This window comes from Dunckerocampus dactyliophorus, chromosome 5 (assembly GCF_027744805.1).
Source record: "Dunckerocampus dactyliophorus isolate RoL2022-P2 chromosome 5, RoL_Ddac_1.1, whole genome shotgun sequence".
NCBI lineage: Eukaryota > Metazoa > Chordata > Actinopteri > Syngnathiformes > Syngnathidae > Dunckerocampus > Dunckerocampus dactyliophorus.
Window position 1 is genome coordinate 7,582,170 of NC_072823.1, and position 22,651 is coordinate 7,604,820.

A 22,651-nucleotide genomic window follows, 5' to 3' on the forward strand; every position below is an offset into this window, starting at 1 on the left:
TCCTGCTCTTAACTACGAAGATATTCCATTTGTGAATGATGAATCCTACTTTGTGAAATTGCTCTTGTCATGGCAGGGCCTGCCACCAATTAATTTATTAATTTACTATATATAACGTTTTACGTTCAGAATTCGAACGGGGAACGAAGCTTCAGCTTTGACGAAATACTTAAAATAGGACAACACAGACGCACGGGAACCAGTGAAGCTACCGTGGTAACAAACAAATAGTGTGTCTGTTGAAACCATGTTACTCTGACGATCATAATCACAAACAATAGTACAGTATGTCACGTACAGTATGTTTTACTTTGAAGATGACGAACCGGAAGTGAAGGTTCCTGTGGCTTGCTTGAACAGCGCTGCGGTAACAAGGTACAGCTGCGACACTTTGTTGACCGGATAGCGGAAATGGCCCCGGTGCTTGCGGAGTGAGACATGGGCTCAACGCCTTTGACGCCATGGCTCGATCCACCAACAGGCGCGACCAAGACGGACAATCCCGGGTGAACGCCGCCAACGACGGCGGAGACGGCCGGGACCTGGCGGAGCCTCGGGAACTGTCTCTGGAGGAGGTGCTGAAGTCTTACGAGCAGCCCATCAACGAGGAGCAGGCTTGGGCGGTGTGCTACCAGTGCTGCAGCCGGCTGACGAACACCCACCCGCCGGCCAACACTTGTGTCAAGGACCCGTCCGCCATCCTCCTCCACAGGGACGGCACGGTGTCTCTAGCCCAGGAGACACCAGATGAAGGTAATACTGTCCTCACCCTGCCATGTTTGCTGTTTTTACACGAGTGCTACCTGCCATAAATAACATTTACATATAACATATTTACAGACAACAAACTTCCTGAAATAATTCACATGCTTTTTTGCATTCAATGTTCTAAAGCACTAGTGTCCAAACTTTCCAGTGAGGGCCACATACTCAAAATGAAAGGATGCAAGGTCCACTTTGATAGATTTTTCTTGTAATATTAAGACTTTTTTTCCCAACCTAATTTTCCAACTTTTTAAATTTTGTTTCTCAAAACATGATGACTTAAAAAAATCTTGTAAATTACTGCTGATTTTTCTATTTTTTGCTGTAGGTTTTTAAAGTTTTCTTGAGGCCGCACTTCGGACACCCCTGTTCTCAAGTGTCCTTGGTTAATATACAATACAATACAATACAATATCAATAAAATAACACAATTATATCTTCTTATGACCTACAATTGTTGGCTCTTATTCAAATTCTTCAAACCCCTCTGGAGTCCAACAACTTACTCTCTGACTTAAACAATATAACCATATATCAACAACACATTAAAAACACTTTCATGAAATAATCCTATATCCTATATTAAGGTATCACTATTATTAAGGATATTAAGGATTGGCTCGGCTGAGTAGTTGCACCCCAAAGCAGAGACGGATGCCGAGTACAACTAACACAGTTTAAAGTTCTATTCCCATAATATTCTGACTTTATTCTGGTTACATTATAACTTCTTCCGCAACCTAATTTGTCAAAAATGAGTCTTTTTTTGTTTTTCTCATAATATTACGTCTTTTAAACAAAAATTTCATTTTTTAAAATCTCAACTTCATGCTACTGAAATGACGTTATTTTTCTGTTGTTCTCGTAAAATTCCGACTTTATCTCGTTAGGTTACAACTTTTTTCTGGTAATATTTTGTCGTTATTCTAGTGGAATTACATCTGCCTTTTACATTTTTGCTGCTTTTGGTTTCTTTTTTTTCTTTTTTCTTTTTTATTTTTAACTTTTTTTGTAAAATTCGTGGCCTATAAAAAAAAAAAAAAAAAAAAAACAGCTGCGGCCTTCAAATGGCCCACAGGCCACACTTTGAATGTCCCTGCTGAAAGTGTGGCTGAAAGTGTTTCCTCAACCTTGATTGTACTTTAACTGGAGCGACTCAGCAGATATATTGTTCTGTTCCTCCGTCTGCCAGGGATCGGTGCTGCATATTCCTGGTAAATGATTAATAATTCAAAATGTTGTACAGATTGTTTTGGAGACGCGAGAGTGGATGTTGCAAAAGACGTATTGCAGTTTGTGGTTGAAAAACACCATTTCTTTGACGAGACAGCTTTTGTATGGAAACGCAGCGTTTGTCTTTCATCGGTATGGTTGCAGTTGTATAAAATATGGGGAATACAGGACCTTTTGGAACAAATTAATCATAAAAAACGAGGTTCCACTGTATTATAAAGTTAGTTTTCCAACATGGTGAATTGAATTTTCATCATGGTTTACTGTGTGTTTCACATTGTTGGTTCTTGAGTGAAGTGTGTGTCTGGACAGCTTTTGGATCAGTCATCTGGTGATGACACACCTTATGTGAACACTACACAGAGGTCAACCCTCCCCCTCCCCCCGTCCCATCACAGCTCCTTTTTGTCTGCTGTGAGAGCTGCTGATCAATGAGTTTCAGGATTCTCGGGTGTCATTACTGACGTCCATGCTGGGGGAGAGTTTGGACTCGCTCACACACACACACACACACACACACACAGTTACTTTTTCTAAAGCTGACCATGCCATGGTAGTTTTTAATGTTGTTGGATTTAGTAAGTCAGTCACTGTCGAACACATTTATGTTGACGCTCCTTGGACTGGCAGACTCACGTCGACAAAAACGGTATTTTAATGGGGTGTCCAAACTGAGCGAAACATTAATGGATGCAAGGGGCACTTTGATATTTTGTGAAGAAGTATCAAGAAAAAAAGCATCTCAGCTTTGTGATTATGAGTGAAAAAGCCGATTATTAGTATCAATTTCACTCTTTTAAAATTTCCCTAATATTTCAACTTTCTTCTTAAATAATCTTTCTTTCATTTTTTGTTTTTAATTTTTCTTTTCCATAATATTTTGACTTTATTCTCATAATATTGTACATTTTCCCCCAGCTTAATTTTCCAAAAATGGCAACTTTATTTTGTTTTCTTTGTTTCTCATACTGCGACGTAAACCCCCCCCCAAAAAAACCCACCTTTTTTTCTTAAATATTTCAACTCTGTGCTACTAAAATGACATTTTTTCCCCCTTCATAATATTTTGACTTTATTGTCATACAATTCAATTTATTCACATAGCGCCGGATCACAACAGCAGTTATCTCATGGCACTTCACGCATGAAGGTCACAAATGAAAACAGAGAAGCGACTGAAACCCCACATGAGCAAGCACTTGGCGACGGAGGCAAGGAAAAACTCCCTCTGGGGAAGAAACCTTGGACAGAACTTGGGCTCTGTGCGGCAGCCGTCCGTCTCGACCGGTGGCGTTGAGATATAAAAACAAATGGACAAAAAATAGAGTAGAGGGATAGATGGTAGATCAAGCCAGAAGTCTTAGTCTTAGTCCAAGGAACATGGAGGAGTGTCTCTGATAAATATCAGCATATCAGGGGTCAGTTCTAACTACATGCTTTAGCAAAGAGATGACTTTTGAGTTGACTTTTAAATAGAGAGAGGGTGTCTGCCCCCCGGATTCAGTCGGGGAGATGGTTCCATGACAGAGGAGCCTAAATAACTAGGCTCTACCTCCCATTCTACTTCTAAAAAATCTAGGTAAGTAACTGTAAATTCAAGGAGCGAAGTGTTCTACTGGGTTGGTAAGGTTCTAGGAGCTCTTTAAGATATGCTGGTGCGTGACCATGTAGTGCTGTATTTGTAAGAAGGAGAATTTTAAACTCTGCTCTAAATTGTCCGGGTAACCAGTACAGTGAGGCTAATACGGGTGAGATATCATCTCCTCTTCTGGTTCCGGTTAAGATTCGTGCGGCAGCATTTTGGACTAACTGAAGGGTCTCTAAAGATTTCTTAGGGCAACCTATGAACAGAGAGTTACAATAATCCAACCTGGAGCTCACAAAAGCCTGAACAAGTCTTTCTGCATCTGGCAGTGGCAAGAATTGCCCGATTTTCTTTATGTTTCGTAAATGGAAGAATGCAGTTTTTGACACTTGTCGTATTTGGGAATTATAAGAAAGGTCCTGATGGAAGATGACGCCAAGATTTCTGACAGTATTGTCGGGGGTGAGTGCAGGACCATCTAGGGCAGTAATATTATTTGCAGGCTTGTCTCTGAGGTGCTGGGAACCAAGGACTATGATTTCAGTTTTAACTGAGTTTAATGGTAAAAAGTTCGATGTCATCCAGCTCTTTATGTCGTTGAGACACGCCTGGTGTTGGGACAGCTGACTAGTTTGGTTAAGTACAGTTGTGTGTCATCTGCGTAGCAGTGGAAGTTAATGGAGTGTTTTCTAACAACAAGACCTAAGGGGGACATGTATAGGCTGAACAATACAGGTCTTAGCACAGAACCCTGTGGGATGCCATGATAGACATTCACGTGTCTGGATTCTTTAGTACTAATTGATACAAACTGCAGGCAATCTGACAAATAGGACAGGAACCATTGTTTCTCATCATATTACAATGTTAAAAAATACGTTTTTTTTCTGTAATATTTTTAATGTTATGCTACAAAAATGACATTATTGTTCCTCATAGTATTACGACCATATTTTTTGAAAATTCTGGCTTTTATTCACTAGATTACAACTTTTTTTCTCATAATATGATGACTTTATTCTTGTAAAATGACCTGATTTTTCAATTTTTGCTGTTTTTTAATTTTTTTTTCATTTTTTTGCGAAATTATATTTTTAGACTGCGCAGCGGCCCAATCCAATTCTTGCATGCAGAAATAAGGTGGAAAAAAATGTTAGCATGAAAATATTTGTCAAATATAGTCTTCCAATCTCCAGATCTCCGAGTTTGCCAGATTGCTAATTGTGTATCTTCACTCTTGCAGACGAAGCTGACTGGCTTCCTCTTCCATCGAATACAGAGCGACGGGTAAGGACAGCAGACTTCATTCCTCTGCTTGAAAAAGATGGAGGCTAATGTAGACCCGACATACTGCACCTCATCTTCCTTCCTCCGTTTCCATGAATTAGTTTATTCATTTCTTCCCTTCAATCTTTCCACCCAGCTGGTCCAGTCGCTTGGTGTTGCCATCTATCGTGCCCTGGACTGGGGGCTGGACGACAGTGAGGAGCGGGAGCTGAGTCCTCAGCTGGAGCGCCTCATAGAATGCATGGCAGGAGGAGACGAGGGCAGAAGTGAGGTGGACAGCATCCGGGGAAGTACAACGTATGATGAGGGTTACAGTGGCCAGGAAGAGGAGGATGAAGATGACGGCGGGATCAGGCTGGTGTCGACCTTTCGCCAAGTGATGGCGATGTGTGCTTCTCGGCTGGCCAACCCGAGCTTGGCTCCGGAGCACTACCAGGCTGTTTGCAGGGCTCTGTTTGTGGAGACGCTGGAGCTGCAGACGTTCCTCATCAAGATCAGAGACGCCAAAGAGGTAGGTGGGCTTGCCGATATCGCAATCGTGTATCTTGTCAAATATCATTTCAAATATCATGTCAAAACATTTTCATTTGTTTTATCTGTTTGGTTCATGAAGACTTGAGTTTCACTGACTCACAAGTACTCAATATTTAAGTTTCACTGACTCACGGGTGCTCGACTTTGACTTGAGTTCCACTGACTCAGGGGTACTCGACAAAGACGCAAGTTTCACTGACTCATTGGTTGATGAAGACTCGGGTTTCACTGACTCACAGGCACTCAAACTAGATTTGAGTTTCACTGACTTGAGGGTGCTCGATGAAGACGCAAGTTTCATTCACTCATCGATTGACAGACTTGAGTTTCACTGAATCGTGGGTGTTCGACAAAGACTCGAGTTTTACTGACTCACGGGTCGAGCTTTGCTGACTCACGGGTGCTCGGCGAAGACTCGACTTTGACTGACTCAGAGGTGATTGACGAAGGCTCGAGTTTCACTGACTCACGGGTATCAACAAAGACCCGAGTTTAAATGACTCACGGGTGCTTGGTGAAGACTGACGAAACAGAGTCGCCGGTACCCGACAGAGACTCGAGTTTCACTGACTCACGGGTGCAGCTTATTCTCACATCTGTGAACTTTTGCGCACGCGCTCTGTGAGGATGGCTGACTGGAGGGAATGGAGTACCCGATTCACGGGGGAGCGGAAGGGACTTGCTGCGTATGTGCGCGTTTCTGCGCATGCACTTTCTGGCGAGAGGCTTGAGTCCTCGATTCCCTTCAGTGAGTCACTCACATGACGTGGAATCAGTAAAAGAAGTTGAGTTTCTCATCACTATCACAACTTTTTATAGGTGGTTTAGCCCCCCAAAAACGTGGTTCATGCCATTCAAGCTCGTGGTGAGCGATGGGTTACACATCCACATCATCCCATTTATTCATTGGTCTTTTTCTTGGCATAGATGCTGAAGAGGATCACAAGGGAGGAATCTGTGCAAGAAAGGACCGCAACGGAGCTCGACAGCCTGAAACACAGAGACTGGGTGAGGCGAGACAGGCGGTGTGGCGGCGAGCACAACAGAGAGCATTGTGGCCAGACGGGCGCTCACCGTGTTTGTTTGCGTTGTTTTTCCATCGCAGGCCCGTCTGTGGGTGCAGCTGATGAAGGAGCTCAGGCAGGGAGTGAAGCTGAAGAAGGTACAGGAACAGCCATTCAACTCGCTGCCCACCGAGTTCAGCCTGACACCCTTTGAGATGCTGATGCAGGACATACGAGCACGCAAGTTTCAGCTCCGCAAGGTCATGGTGAGATTCACCCTGTTGACGTTAAAGGAGCCGACTCGACATCAGGGGTGTCCACACGTTTAACCTTGCCACTTTGATATTTTGTAAAGCAACACAGATATGAAAGATAGTTCTATATATTTCAAGAAAAAAAAAAGATCAACTTTTCGCTTTTTTTCCCCCAATTTTTTCTGTTTTTTTTCCAAAATATTTCAACTTTCTTCTTAATTAATCTTTGTACAGTTTCTGACTTTATTCCCATAATATTTAGACTTTATTCCCGCTATATTATAACTTTTTTCCCAAACAAATTTTCCAAAAATTACTCATAATATTCCGACTTTTAACTCTATGCTACTAAAATGACATTATGTTCATGCTCTTAAAATTGCATCTTTTTTTCCTCATTATAATACAACTTTTTTCTCTTAATATTTTAACTTAAAAATTACAGCTGTTTTTTTTTTTTGGCTGCTGTTAAAAAATTCAACTATTTTAACTTCCTTCTTGTAAATTTTGTTTTTGTAATAGTATGACTTTGTAACATTTTGACTTTTATTCCCATAATATTGTAGCTTTTTCCTCAACCTATTATTTTTTAATATTTAGACTTTTTAAAAAGTAATATATTTTTTCTTCAAAATGTAAACTTTATGCTACTAAAATTACATTATTTTTCCTCATAATATTACGACCTTACTCTTGTAAAATTGCAACCTTTTTTCTCATTAGAATACTACTCTCTTTCTTTTAATAGTTTGACTTTATTCTCATAAAAATTGCTGCTATTTTTTCCCCATTTCGGCTGATGTCTTTTTAATATTCCAATTATTTCAACTTTCTTCTTTTTGTAATATCTTGACTTCATTCTCATAATATTTGGACTTTATTCTTGTGACATTAGAACTTTTTCAGCAACCAAATTTTCCAAAAATTAGAACTTTTTAATTAGTTTCTCATCGTAATACGACTTTTTAACAAAAAAACCATCTTTTTTTTCCTGTAATATTCCAACTGTATGCTTCTAAAAATCACATTATTTTTCTCCATAATATTATGACGATATTCCCGTAAAATTACGACTTTTTTTTTTGCCCCGATTACAACTTTTTTCTCTTACTATTTTGACTTTACTCTTGTAAAATTACTGCTGATTTTTCCATTTTTCCTGTTCATGTTAAATATTTTTAGAATGTGCCCCTGGCCAATAAGAAAACAGCCGCACTTTGGACACCCCTGCTCTAGACTGTACTGTTGCTAGCGTATAACGCTTCAGATGTCATTCCAACATCAGTTGTCCTGTGATTAACAATGTTCATGGTTTGACAGAACTCATTTGAACGGACTGTAAGTGCTACGTGCATAATGTAAGTGGTTTTTACTTTGCATGATGGCTTTTTTTTCTCATTTCAGTTGGATGGTGACATTCCGACTCGAGTTAAGAGAAACGCTCATGAGCTCATACTGGATTTCATCAGATCAAGACCCCCGCTAAGACCCGTAAGTTTGCCACCGCATGAGAAATAAGACACTGCAACAACAAAGGATGCCGGCTAAGGTGTTTGCATTTAAATCCTAGCAAACTCCAGCGGAGCCCACGTACCGCATGCCGACACGCCTCTCGGATTGGCCGACTCAGGTCGACGCAAGCGGTTGTTGACATGACCTAAACTGAAACTAGCCTTTGCTTGCACTTGCTACTTATGACTTCTCGAGTAGAGCTACTGTGGTCATTTCCTTGTGTGTTTGGACTCGAACAGGGGTGTCCAAAGTGCGGCCCGTGGCTGTTTTTTTTTGTTTTTTTTATGGCCCGTGGCACATTCTAAAAATAGAATTTAACAAAAAGATTAAAGAAAAAAACAACTGAAAAAAGGGAAAAATCTGTAATTTTACTAGAATAAAGTCATTAAGAGAAAAAGTTGCCATTGAACAAAAGAAGTCATTATTTCACGAAAATAACAGAAAAATGTCATTTAGTAGCATGAAGCTGAAATATTCCAGGAAAAAAAGACATGCCGATAAATGCCTTGCAAAGCCGATCACAAAAGCCGACATGACAATTCATGTCATGACAACACAAACATGACATGAATGTGCATGTGTGCTGTGTCACTGTGACAACGCCACTATTGCGCCGACAGGGAATGCACTTTGTCCCGTATTGCCGTGAGAATCAACACTAGTCTGTAAAACCTCAACGGTTTCAGTTTGGCAGCTTGACACAGGCTACGCCAATCCATCCTCGGTGTTCGACTTCTCTTGCATCTTTCTTTACACGCTTTGCCCAACTGGTCGACGGCCGCAGCTAGCTAGAATTAGCCGCCTGTCTTCCTATCTTCTCGTCTTCGGACTCCAAATGTGACTTTTTACCACAGTGACATTTTTGTTTTAAAACAAACATACAATGCAGTTAGTTTGGAGCTCGTTTTTGTCCCACAGGGAAGTGGATATTACGTTCATCGGGTAAGTACTAACTTTTCCAAGTGCCTATTGGTGTGATTACACTAATTATGTCTTGTCCTCCAAACACTATTTGTGTTTTAGTGTTTAATGAACATGACCTATTTGACAAGGGCCCCTGGAATTTTGTAATTGCGGCCCTGCGCAATAGCACTCATCATAAATAAATTGAAAAATGTACAATTAATCCATGTGATCGGTATCTGTATCAGCCGATCTCACTCATGGATGATCGGTACCGGAATCGGCGGCATAAAAACCTGATCGGAGCATCCCTAGTTTATGTTACAAGAATAAGTACAAATATTGTGGCAATAAAGTCAGTTAAAAGTGGAAAATTTACAAGAAAGTTGAAATAGTTGAAAATTTAAAAAAAAACTGTAATTTTATGAGAATAAAGTCATAATATTAAGAGAAAAAAGTCCAAATTTTGCAAAAAGGAAAAATGTCATATACTGTAGTAGCATAGGATTGAAATATTACAGAAAAAATACTTTTTAAAAATACAATTGGTAATAATATGACAACAAATGAAGTTGTAATTTGTGGAACATTACGTTGCAAAAAATGTTGTTATGAGAATAATGGCATAATTACAAAAGGCAAATATTATGAGAATAAAGTCATAATATTAAGAGAAAAAAGTCCAAATTTTACAAAAAGGAAAAATGTCATATACTGTAGCAGCATAGGATTGAAAAATTACAGAAAAAATACTTATTAAAAATACAATTGGTAATAATATGACAACAAATGAAGTTGTAATTTGTGGAAAATTACGTTGCAAAAAATGTTATGAGAATAAAGGCATGATTACAAAAGGCAAATATTATGAGAATAAAGTCATGATTATGAGAATAAAATGTACAAGAATAAAATTGAAAAATTTTACAAAACTGGCAAAAAAAATGTTTAAAAAAAATAGTAAAAAGCGAAGTTGTTGGTAAAAATAATGCTTTTTCATGAATACCACAAAGCTGAATGGCAGTTTTTTCCTTGAAATATTCTGTATATCACTTCTTAGCATATCTTTGACACTGCACATTTTTGATTGGTTATTTGTGAGTACATGCGAGTCTTCTTGTCGTGTCTTTTGACAGTAATGAAATGAAGTCATGTCTGCTCATTATTCTCATTCACCAGGTAGCGGAACGCAGTCTACCCCCTGCCCCCCCACAGCAACAGTCGCTCCACGAACAAGTCCTGGCTGAGATCAAGCAGGAAAGAAAGCTGAGGCCTGTAGTCCTGCCCAGGTCTCGACGTAAGAGTTTTGTTTTTTTACATTTTTGTACTGTATAAAGCCACTGTTCCAGTCTAAAGTTTCTTTTCCTGGTGGTGTTGTTTTTCCTTTTCTCATCCCGCAGCGTTTGGCTCAATGCCATGCTTGGCTCAGACCTGTCCTTGTAATTCCAAATCTACTTCCTGCATCGACCTATCCATCTCGGAGCCTGGGTCGGCGTCCCAGGCGCCATCTCGCCCTCGGATCCTCCTCAAAGCCCCGACTTTAGCTGAGATGGAAGAGATGAACATATCTGAGGTGAGGTGCAGTTGAGGAGGTAAGATGCTGCTATTTGTTCACAGCCTAAATGCTCAAATTCAAATTTGATACCAAATGATTACAGGGCCAGCTTTGCCCATACAGATCGTTTTTACAAATTGAGTAATTATACCATTTTACTATTTTACCTTTAATTTGTTGGTCGTGATTACGCACAGAATAAAACACAGACCATTTTAGCCAGCAAAAAACCCACATGGGTGAACAATTTAATAACAATATTGAAGTACAGTGGATCCCCACACATTTACCATTCAGTATTGACAGCCCCGCAAATTTACAGATTTTGGGCAAAAATAACATTTTGATTTTGGTGAGATTTTTTTTTGTTATAATTTTTTTGTCTCTCTCTGAAAATTGACAATTTTTTTCCAAAGAAAACATCTCATCCACCCTAAGTCGATAATTTCTTGTGGATCCCCACGCAATTGTGATTCAGTATCTACAACCCAACAGATTAGCAGATTTTTGCTTCAAAAAAAAAAAAGAAAAAGAGGAAAAAAGATTAAAAAAAAAAAATTTTTTTTAGATTTTTTTTTTTGAATTTTTTTTTCCACTCTGAAAATTGACCATTTTTCCGCAGAAAACATCTCATTCACCCTAAATCGATAATAATTTCTTGTGAATCCACACACTTTTGTGACTCAGTATTCACAGCCCCAAAATTAATCAATTTTTGGTTTAAAAAAAAAAGTTTAAAACATTGTTTGATTTCGGTGAGAATTTTCTTAAATTAAAAAATATATATTTAATGGAAAAAATTGTTTTTTTGAAACATTTTTCCATTCTAATTCACTCTAAGTGGATAAATAGGTAGTTATACATTTTATCCTACATTTTATCCCACCAAATGTGTTTCAGTGTGTGAGCCATATTTAGGGCTTAAAGCTTGCTCGCGTCTGTCGCTAATGACCATGAAGGGGAAAGACCAGTGTAGTGTAAAGTTATACAGCACAGCGAAACTAGAAATTGTTAGGAATGGAATATTTTCCGCTTTGGATGGGTACTGCAACATGTTGGTGCTTATCTACAAAAGAGGGATACCACATGATCTTAAGATCTTTCGCTTGGAACAAAATGCACCGTGTTCTTTTTAATGAATCACTCTCACACACACACACACACACACACACACACACAGTTTCATGATGAGTCACCTCCTGTCCCCTGGCTGAGATGCACAGCCACCTAGCCTGAACTGGTTGAAACCAGATCAGACCAATACACCAACCAACAGTTTAACAGGAAGTTGTCCTGATCATTGGGACCGCCTCCACAAAAGGCTTATTGTGAGGAAGAGGAACTCCGTTTCACTTTGGAGACTGACCGTTCGCACCTCGCTGGACCTTGCGAGGCTGGGTGGCTGCTGGTCTCAGCCAGGTGACAGGACTCCTGACTCCAAAACAGGCTGGAAAATATTCCATTCCTAACACCTAAAAACGGAGCATGCTGCCATGCCTACTGCAGGAGGAAGAGTCCCCTGACAACTCGGAGCTGAAGAGGGCAGAGAGCTCCCCAACACCGCTCAAACGAGAGCGCTCCTTTTCCGAACATGACCTGGCGTTGCTTCGTGGCGAGATTCCGCCCTCCCTCTCCGAATCGGTCCATTTTGGCGACATGGTCAGGCCACGATCGAGAACGCTGACAGGAAGTGGGCCGCCTCCTAAACACAGAGGTCAGTAGTTCAATGTATACAGTATCGCAGGCTTTAGTATGCCAGTACTTTGACAATTTATGATTTTAATTCATCATCTGAATATTATGACTTTATTCCCATATTCGAACTTTTTTCCCCAACCTAATATTAAAAAAATTACAGCATTGTTTTATTTTGTATTTGACTTTTAAAAAATAACATTTTATCTTTTATTTTAACTCTGTGCTACTAAAATTACATAATTTTTCTCATAAAATGAGTTTATTCTCATAAAATTGCAACTTTTTTTATCATTGGAAATTTTTCTGTTGATATTTTGACTTTATTCATGTTAAATTTCAGCAATTTTTCCCATTTTAGTTGTTTTTGTCCCCCCCCCCATCTTTTTAAACTTTTTTGTGGTAATTACCACTTTAATCCCATCATATTTTGACTTATTTTTGTCATATAACTTCTTTTGCAACCTAATATTTCGAAAAAAGGTATTTCTTTAATATTTCAACTTTATGCTACTGATATGACTTGATTTTTCCTCATAATATTACCGTACTAGTTTATTATCGTTAGAAAACTTCTCATTGGGATATGACTTTTTTTTTCTCTTAATATTTTGACTTTATTTGCGTAAAACTCCCAACAATTTGAACTGTCTTTTTGTCAATTTTCTTCTAGTGATGTGACTTTAGTCCCATGAAATTGTCCTTATTACCATAATATGAAAACTTTTTTCCCAACGTAGTTTTTCTAACAACTTTTTTTGGTTTGTTTATGTTACATATTTTGACTTTATTCATGTTAAATTTCAGCAATTTTTCCCATTTTAGTTGTTTTTGTGCCCCCCCCCCATCTTTTTAAACTTTTTTTAGTTTTTCTAACAACTTTTTTTGGTTTGTTTGTTTGTTACAATTTTTTTAAAAAAAGGATTTATATCAAATTATAGCTTTTTGTTGTTATTACAGCATTTTTCTCTTAATATTTTGACTTTTTTCCTTTTAAAATAGTGCTGATTTTTCCATTTTTTTCCTGTTGTTTCACAGGCCTATAAAAAAAAACCATCCACGGGCCGCGAATGGCCCCTTGGGCCGCACTTTGGACACCCCTGTGTTACACCACGGCATTGGCATGCAATGTTCACCTTTCTTCTTTGTGCTCCTGTCTTTTCATCCTTTTCACCCAGCGTTCTTCCCACTTGATGACTGGGCATCGACCTCGCCGGCACGCTTGTCTCTGAGCTCAGTCGACGAGGCCACGGAAGCACACGAAACGATGTTCAGCTCCAGTGTGGATGATGAGCATCAGTGGATGGTGAGTAACATGCAGAAAGTACTTCAGTACTAAATGACTGCCGTTTATACTGGCATTATGGTACGTGCCGTTATAGTATTGAGTTTCCGTTCCTATTCTAAGCACTGTAGGAAGCAGAGTAACGTGGAAGTAGAGGAACGACCCGATGTCGTCTTCCTGCTGCACCTAGCTAGCTGCTGTGCTTCAAAGCACGCTGTGGGTGTGCAAACTTAAGTTGCTTATTTGAACTCAATTCTATATAAAAATTCAAAATGTACATCGCTGTTTGAATTTTGTGGCTTTTTAAAAAATATCCAAATGAATCATGCTGTTTTGTGGTTGAATACAGCCTGTTATAGTCCGAAAAGAGGCACATTTAAGCAAATGTTACATATTTTTTGCCTAAATGAAGCATTTTCAAGCATAAAAATGCTTAAATGAAGCAAAACACAAATATACGGCATTCAAAGACACTGTGATGACATGACTTGATCGTCGGAACCACAGGCTTTTATTGCAGGTTTGAATGATCTCACAAAAGGCACAATACGCCCGCTGTCATTTCCTGTCGGCTCCCTGAGCAACGGAACACGCACGAGTTTTATGTGTCTTACTTTCTCTTAGTATGCCTACTGTATTGGGTAACAGAAATATAAAGGGGACAAGAGGGCTTTTATTCATGTCTGGAGGGCTCTGATAATGTTAAAAAGCGTATTTAAAAGGTGGTTAACAGGATTTCTCTGCTCAAACTACCAGAATATTCTATTTATTAATCAGGAATCTTGTTTCACTTGTCACAGTCGGATCTGGAACCAATTAACCGTGATAAACGAGGGATTATTGTATTGCCTTTCGAGGCCACATTCATTTCTCGCCTTCTTCTGTTCACAAAGGAGGAGTTCAGCCACCCGGTGGAGAGTCTTGCCTTAACAGTTGATGAGGTCATCAACGTGCGGCGAGTTTTGGTCAAAGCCGAAATGGAGAAGTTTCTCCAGAGCAAAGAGCTCTACAACAACCTGAAAAAAGGCAAGGTAATCAAGGTTGAATCAAGTTTCTTTCCTCATCGTCCTCCCTCCTTCCCCGATGGAGCCCAAATGTCTTAAATACACCCTGTGGACTGTTTTTGGTCCTCCTTTGTTACACGAGCAAAATCATTCTTTTGTTTTTTGTCATTCTTCATGATTACGTTTCAAGTGTCATATAATACAGCATCCTCGTTTTATTTCCATCGGGGTAAGGACATGCTCACATGACGTGAGGGACGGGAAGGTGTTTGTTGCACCGTATGTCTGCACGTTAAACAATACAGTGCAGCATTTGAATGCTAACTATGACACTGGTTCGTGGTCAAAACACGCATTTGATCTTGAAAAATGCAGAAAATACACATTTCCCAAAAATGCTCTACGCTGTTTTTTCATTCTTTAGTTTGACACTCAATTATGTAAAGTTGTACAATAATCCTTGCCACTTTTTTAGTAACAAAAATATGCAAATATAAGCACATTTCACATTGAGAAGACTTGCTCAAAGATGTTGCGATGACATGTAGTACTCTACACTGGTCACTAGGTGTCAGTAGACACACAAGCGCCAGACCACGATAGATACTTTATTGGTCTCCAAGAGAAATTCACATTTCCAGCAGCTCTGCAAAAAGGCTTTTAACAGGCTTTTATTGCAGCTTTGGATGATCTCACATCAGGCACAATAAATCCCTGACACGGACTACTGTTGCGGCCGTAACAAAGGCCAAGCTAAAACTCAACTCTAAAACTCTGAGCTCACTTCCTGTCCACCTTTCACTTAGCTCCCCCAGGGCAGGGGTTCTCAAATGGTCTCAACCTGGGACTCACATTTTCCAGTAGTCATTAAGTCGCCACCCACTTTGACTTAAGTCATTTTTAATTTGTATGTATTATAATTGTGTTATAATTGTATTATAATTATAACTGTGTGTGTGTGTGTGTGTGTGTGTGTTGCTCAGGTTTGCTGTTGCTGCAGAATGAGGTTCCCTCTTTTCTCTTGGCCATCTTCCTGCTTGCTGTGCAAAAGGTAAAAGTGTCTTTAGAGTTGTGTGTGTGTGTGTGTGTGTGTGTGTGTGTTACTGTTATTACGAGCAGACAGTTAGGCTACACATTTTTATGGGCGTATCAATCACTTGCAGATTTTTGCCATTCGCTGGTGGTCCCGGATTGTAACCCTCCGCGTGTACAGTCATACCTAAAATGTGGACATTTTAGTTTGGGTACAACGGGGGTGTCCAAAGTGTGGCCTTGGGGCCATTTGCGGCCTGCAGCACATTCTACAAATATAATTTCACAAGAAAACTGAAACAAAAACAGCAAAAATGGAACAAAATCAGCAGTAATTTTACAAGAATGAAGAAGAAGTCAAGAAGAAGTTGTACGAGAATAACATAATATGAGAAAAAATAACATTTTAGTAGCATAAAGTTGAAATAATAAAGAAAAAAGACACGTTTTTTAACAAACAAAACAATGAATAAAGTTGTAACATAGGGAAAATTTGGTTTTCGGAAAATGTTATGTTACATGAATAACGTCAAAATGTCATGGGAATAAAGTCATAATTGCAAGAAGAAAATTTGTAAGATCAAAGTTTGGAAGTTGGAAAAAAAAACAGAGCAGAAATGGAAAAAACAGCTGCAGTTTTACGAGAATAAAGTCACAATATTAACAGAAAAAAGTATTTCTAACGAGGGGAAAAAGTCACAATTTTACGACAAAACACGTAACATGAGGAAAAATAACACCATTTTAGGAGCATGGAGTTTAAATATCAAAGAAAAATGCATTTTTAAAATGTATTAATATTACATAATTTAAACTAAGTAAAGTTGTAATTTTTGGAAAATTAGACTGGGGGGAAAAAGTTGTAATATGCGTATTAAGTCTAAATATTATGAAAAAAATTCAGAAAATAATTTAAGACAGCTAAAATGGGGGGGAAAAAAAAGCAAAGAGTGAAGTTGATATTAATAATATGTTTTTTCAAAACCGATATTTTTTCTTGAAATATATATATATATCTTAGCATATCTTGATTTTTCACTATGTGGCCCTTGCTGGAAGGTTTTGATCCCCTGCTGATTTGAAATAAATAGAGGTTACAAAGAAAAGGCAGACAAATGGTGAATGAGCCCAACAACAGCATCCATGGAGGTGGAAAACCTGCTGCTTTGGGGATGTTTCACCAAAATCCCTCTGAGATGTGTGCAACCCTACAAGACTTTTTTGTTTTTTTGGTCTTTAAGTGTGTAAGTGTGTGTGTGTGTTATATTGACGTATGAGATGACGTTCATCATTAGTTTGTGCTTTCAGGCCTGCGTGTGGTGCTTGCAGCGCAAAGGTAACTCACTTGTATACTGTAAATACGACCCCCACCCCCCAAACTTGTTTTTTTTCTCACATTTGTTATTTCTGTGCTCCAGATGAAGATTCCCTCCAAAAAGATGGCGCATATTCCAGTGTACACAGTGGGCTTTCACAGCACTCCAAAGAACCATGAACACAAAAGCAAAGTTTATAAGTGAGTGTGATAATGTGTCTGTTTGGCGCACACGTTCTGCATCAAATTGCTTGAGTAAAGTCAGGGGGGTTCAAAGTGCGGCCCACGGCTGTTTTTTTTTTTGTTGGCCCATGACACATTCTAAAAATATAATTTAACAAAAAAAAAGAGAAAAAATTTACATTTTTTTTTTTTACAAGAACAAAGTCAAAATATTAAGAGAAAAAAGGTGGAATTAACAAAAAAGTCATGATTTTATGAGGATTTTTTTTTTTTTTAACGTCATAATCTTCTGAGAATCAACAAAATAAAATAAACTTGTCATTTAATTTTGTAATGCGGTTGGAAAAAGTTATATTATGGGAAAGTCACAATTATAAGAACAAAATTTACAAAAGCAACGTTGAGATAGTCGGAAAATTAAAACAAGAAAACAGAGAAAAATCAGCAGTAATTTACAAGAATACATTCAAACTATGAAGACAAAAAAGTTGTAGTCTCACGGGAAAAGCTGTAATTCTACGAGAAAAACGTCATATTATGAGGAAACATAACGCCGTTTTAGTAGCATAAAGTTGAAATATTAAAAAGAGTTTTTTTTTTTAAAGGTAATATGAGTAACAAAAAAAAGTTTGTTTTGGAGAATTAAAAAATAATATAGTAACATTAAAATATGGGGCTAAAGTTCTAATATTAAGTTTACCAAAAAATTTAAATAGTTGGAAAATTAAAAAAAAATGGGGGGAAAAAAACAGCTGCAAAGTTTTGAGAATAATGTCAAAATGTTAAGAGAAAAAAGTCGTATTCTAACTAGAAAAGTCACAATTTTACAAGAATAAACTTGTAATATTATGAGGAGAAATAATGTAATGTTAAGCAACATAGAGTTGAAATATTAAAGACGATACCTTAGTTTTTTTTTTCAGTCTTTATTTTTCTTTTATTTTTCGTAGTCGTAATATGAGAAGCAAAACACAATGAAGTTGTGATTTTTGGAAAATTGAGTGCGAAGAAAAGTTGTAATATAATGGGAATAAAGTCAAAATATTGTGGAATAAAGTAATAAACTATTTGGAAAATTTAAAGACAAAGAAAAGAGCAAAGAATGCAATGTTGAAAACTGTTCTTCCGAATGAGCTGAATGTTTTCATCTTAAGAAATGTGGAACTTGGGAAAGTTGTTAATTTTCAGTCAGAATTATTTTGCGGAAAATCTGAAATGACAGATAATGTGGGTATTTTTGGAAATGCGTCAATAGTGTGTTTGTTGGTTGTGTCCATTGTGTCCTGAATGAGTTTAAGGATTTGATATTGGAATGAATGGGTGGATGAATGTGGAAGCGGTTGAATAGGAATAATTGAAATTAAAGATGCTCTTCAGCGTTCACACAATGAATGAAGGATGAAGATTAGCTGTACTTGACTTGATGAAACTCGCTGATATTCAAGCTTGCCATCTGCCCGGCAGATCCCTGTGCAATCTGTCCCGCCGCTCCGTGGAAGAGGAGTTCCCCCACCTGTACGCAAACGGATGCACGCTGCGTGACGTCTGTGCTGAATGCACCAAATTTGTCGCCGATGTCATTTCATCCAGCCGTCGAAGCCTGGACATTCTCAACAACACCCCCAAGAGGGAGGCCAAGAGTGCTGCTCTTCAGGGACCGCCAATCCCACCATGAGACCTTTCCTCACAGCGTCCTCCTTCACCTTCACTTTCGGCAATCTGTTACCCACAACTACGTCACCTCCACACCAGCAGCCGAATGACTCATTGCTGAGCACTTTGCTGTGTTGCTCTTCAATAGATGACTTCCTTTATCGACTACGCACTTCCTGGAGCTCACACACAACATACAAGAGCAGATGAATGACTCGCTGAGGCATAGTCGAGTGGCTTCAGTATGCCAAGTGTGAAAGCCATGCAGCATGGATAACTAAGCTGGCTAACTAGCATTGTAGCTCCCTGCATTTGCCTTATTATATTGAGAATGTCAGATATACTGAAAAGTAATTGTACATGTGTTTTTAATCACAATGGATGTGGGTAGTAGGGCTAAGGCTAACCTTTAACCCCTAACCGTAACCTCACTAACCTTAACCTGACCAACCCCAACCCTAACCCTCGATCCTTACCCAAACTTCTAACCCGACTAATTCCTAAACCCCTAACCTCGAACCCATCCATCCATCTTCTACCGTTTATTCGAGGTCGGGTCGCGGGGGCAGCATCCTAAGAAGGGAAGCCCAGACTTACCTCTCCCCGGCTACTTCGTCCAGCTCCTCCCGGTGCATCCTGAGGCGTTCCCAGGCTAGCTGAGTGACGTAGTCTCTCCAACGTGTCCTGGGTCTTCCGAGGCCTCCTACCGGTCGGGGGTGCCCTGAACACCTCCCAAAGGGTGGCGTCCGGGAGGCATCCTTACCAGATGCCAGAGCCACCTCATCTGACTCTTCTCAACGCGGAGGAGCAGCGGTTCAACTCCCTTTGCATGTCCCGGTGAGCCTAGGAGCTACGTTGTCGGGGGCTTTTTTGCCCCTGGTAGGGTCACCCATGACAAACAGCTCCTAGGTGAGGGACCAGACAAAGCACCGCTCAAATAGACCCCAATGATGAGTAAGACAAATGGACTTGGTTTTCCCTCGCCTGGACGCAGGTCACCTAAGCCCTGAACCCCAACCCTAACCCTGATAACACCCCTATCTTAACCCTAATCTGACTAATCCCTAAACCCCTAACCCTATCTGTGAACCACATAACTATAACCCCAACGCACTTAACCTTAACCCCTAACCATAACCCTACTCACCTTAACCTGACTAACCCCTAAGCCATTACCTCAGACCTTACCCTGCTCACCCCCAAACCCTAGATTCTAGCCCCTAACCTACCTCCTCACCCTGAACCTTCAACCTTAACCCCAAACGCTTAACCCTAACCCTTGAGTTTTAACCTGCTTAAGAAGATTCCCAGCTGGACTGAAAGGGTGAACTAAAGGATGAAAAAGATGGATTGTCATGATGTGGAAGCAAAAGCAGAAGAACCACAACTTTGTCACTTCCATGCTAATGAAACATGAACTGCAATAAAGTAACGGTACACATAGCATCTGTGTGTGCTAATGCCGGTGTACGTGCCAGTCATCACAGCACAAATCAATTCAGTCTATATAATAAACATTTCAGTAAATGTGACGACAAACGTCTTTTCCACGATGTCCAAGTAGCACGTATCAAATATCAAATGCTTTGTTTGCACCAAAACATTGAGGCCTGCTATGGTTACTTTACAAAATGCCTTTGACTCTCACTGTTTTGTGAGTAGTACCGACAGTAAATGCTACATTAGAGTACCTTTTGAAAAGGACTTTGTCCTCTGCCGCCATTTAAGACCAGGACCACCTACCATCACAGTTGGTATGAACCATGAAGATTCCACTTTTTGGTTCACAAATGGCTATAATTTTTCAATGTAGTTACGGTGTTAGCATAAAAATGTCATGGTTGCGTAATGGTTCATGTAGACCACGATCAAAAATAGCAGGGCGAGCTGCAACTCGCAGTAGTTGGTACGGATAAATGTCAGGCGAGCACATGTGAAAACATCAAATTGTTGCCCAGATATTTATTAATTTATTTAATAAAACAACATAAAAATATATATGGGGGATGGAGAATATTTTAGGAAGGATTCAGTCGCGTAATAACACGACTGACCTTTACTAAAACTCGAAACGGAAATAGACCGAGGACGTCCGACTGTAAATAATTGCGGTCATTTACGTTGAAAGGCTGTGGCGGATGTTGAATGGTTGAATTGGGTCTAACTGTAAGGTGGAAGTGGAATAGCTTTAGTTGCAAAACTTAACAATAAGCTTTAGTGCTAAGCTATCAGAGCGACTTGTTGTCTTGTCCTCCCCTCTTCTTGAGGGAGGTAACCGCCTCTCCGTACCGTGTGTGAGTAGGTGTGTCGATGTGGCCCAGTGGGACGCTAGCTAGCGGCCGCTGGTATGCGTTGTGAAAAGAGGGAAAAGTTGATGAGGAGTTTAGTCTGAAAGCGGCCACCTCGGTGCTGGCGTACCGAGCAGGGATGGCAGTTTGGACCAGAGCGGACAAACACGGCGAACTAGACCTTCTACTCCGCGACCGCTGGATCCGAGTGGCCGCCGAGCTCACCCGAGAAACGCTGACTTTAACGGCCGAAGCCGAGATCACCGGGCAGGGGGGTCACCATCGGGACCACAGCAACTCCCCAGTGGGCCTGAGGAATGGCATGTCGAACGGAAACGAACTGGGAACGAGTCTAGAACAGTTCCAGAACCACGGGGGACGTGGGCACTGCAGCAGCCCGGGACGCGTGGGCGTCTACGGTCTAAGCAGCACGGGGAAGCACCCAAATAACGGCGCAAACTCTGATTTTGGAAGTCCCGGCTCCAGCTACGGCAATCCTGGATCGAGTTTTGGTTCGAGACAAGTCGAAGCCCCCGCGAGTGTGGACGTCTGTGCGGAGGCTGTGCGCAAGGTCCGAGTTGTCAAACAAGAGTCCGGCGGGTTGGGGATCAGCATCAAAGGGGGACGCGAGAACCGAATGCCCATACTCATCTCCAAGATCTTCCCGGGGCTCTCCGCCGACCAGAGTCGCGCTCTCCGGGTGGGCGACGCCATCCTGTCGGTGAACGGGAACGATCTCCGGGAGGCGACGCACGACCTGGCGGTGCAGGCACTCAAGAAGGCCGGAAAAGAGGTGACGCTGGAGGGTAAGTTGGGCCACGTTAGCGCGGGGATTTGGGCCGAGATTAGTTGTCTTCCTGCACGTTTGCTTTCAAGAGGTGGAGGAAGTCGATTTATACAACACTTTAAACAATAACCTCACCAAAAGTAACTCGGAGTATCTTGATGTTATATCATGGATGATAATATGAACGTTGCAGCACAATAAATTAGTGGTTTCCAAATTGCCATTTGGAGCCTGCAGTTCCTTCTTTATTGACCCCCATCATACTTTAAAAACAAAATTAAACACAAAGAAATACACAAAAGTTTAGGGATTTTGGGTCTTGGGGCGCTGTTTCCAGATGAAGTTAAAATGCACTTAACATTTGCGCGTGAACTTCATTTCATCTTCTTTAAACATTTGAATGTCCAACTCTTGTATGTTTTAATGATTTTTACTCTCTAACAAGGAGCTGAACAGCAAAATTCACAACAGTTTTCTTCATTTTCCACTTCCCAGATAGGCGTGCACTTTAAGCTCAGTGGCCACTTTCCTCTGAGCGCGTCCTGTTTGAAAGTTGGTAATAGCGAGGTACGGGTGATCAATTGTAAGGTGTCATCTTGGCAGGAGTCTAGCACCAAATTCTGGGGCCCCATACATATGCATCCCGAAGAGGGAGAGAGTGAGAACCTTTTTTTTCTAGTTAATTTATTGCCATCAAAACAGCATTAAAGTGAAATTAGCTTTTCATCAGCTGATCAAAAGACCATAGCTAAAAAAAAAAATCTGACACGCCCCTAG

General features: G+C 40.1%; 2 protein-coding genes across 3 annotated transcripts in view; both read left to right on the forward strand.

Annotated features, from left to right (window-relative positions):
- Nucleotides 1-331: 331 nt before the first annotated feature.
- Nucleotides 332-20,412, forward strand: spire2 (spire-type actin nucleation factor 2). Of its 2 annotated transcripts, none has more exons than XM_054777615.1 (15): nt 332-753; nt 4,827-4,870; nt 5,007-5,381; nt 6,332-6,412; nt 6,510-6,674; nt 8,067-8,153; nt 10,257-10,374; nt 10,478-10,650; nt 12,139-12,346; nt 13,506-13,633; nt 14,506-14,643; nt 15,600-15,667; nt 16,957-16,984; nt 17,067-17,164; nt 18,611-20,412. In XM_054777615.1, the coding sequence occupies exons 1-15, from the start codon at nt 462-464 to the stop codon at nt 18,819-18,821; spliced, it is 2,214 nt and encodes a 737-aa protein (XP_054633590.1). In that variant the 5' UTR covers nt 332-461; the 3' UTR covers nt 18,822-20,412. The 2 variants fall into 2 exon arrangements, with proteins under 2 accessions (XP_054633590.1, XP_054633591.1); XM_054777616.1 differs by having other exon boundaries at nt 14,506-14,638; nt 18,611-18,760.
- A 522-nt stretch (nt 20,413-20,934) lies between these two features.
- The window catches only part of sntb2 (syntrophin, beta 2), a 29,137-nt gene continuing 27,420 nt past the window's right edge, over nt 20,935-22,651 (forward strand). The window contains exon 1 of the mRNA XM_054776399.1: nt 20,935-21,893. Within this exon, the coding sequence (XP_054632374.1) occupies nt 21,227-21,893 (667 nt within the window). The 5' untranslated portion in view covers nt 20,935-21,226. The remainder of the gene's footprint in view (nt 21,894-22,651) is intronic.

What these genes read in the sequence shown, in the direction of transcription:
- spire2 (XM_054777615.1), top strand. Translation starts at nt 462, where the DNA reads ATGGCTCGATCCACCAACAGGCGCGACCAAGACGGACAATCCCGGGTG. An exon ending in CCAGGAGACACCAGATGAAG is followed by an intron (nt 754 to 4,826) that starts GTAATACTGTCC and finishes TCACTCTTGCAG; the next exon opens with ACGAAGCTGACTGGCTTCCT. An exon ending in CAAGACCCCCGCTAAGACCC is followed by an intron (nt 8,154 to 10,256) that starts GTAAGTTTGCCA and finishes CTCATTCACCAG; the next exon opens with GTAGCGGAACGCAGTCTACC.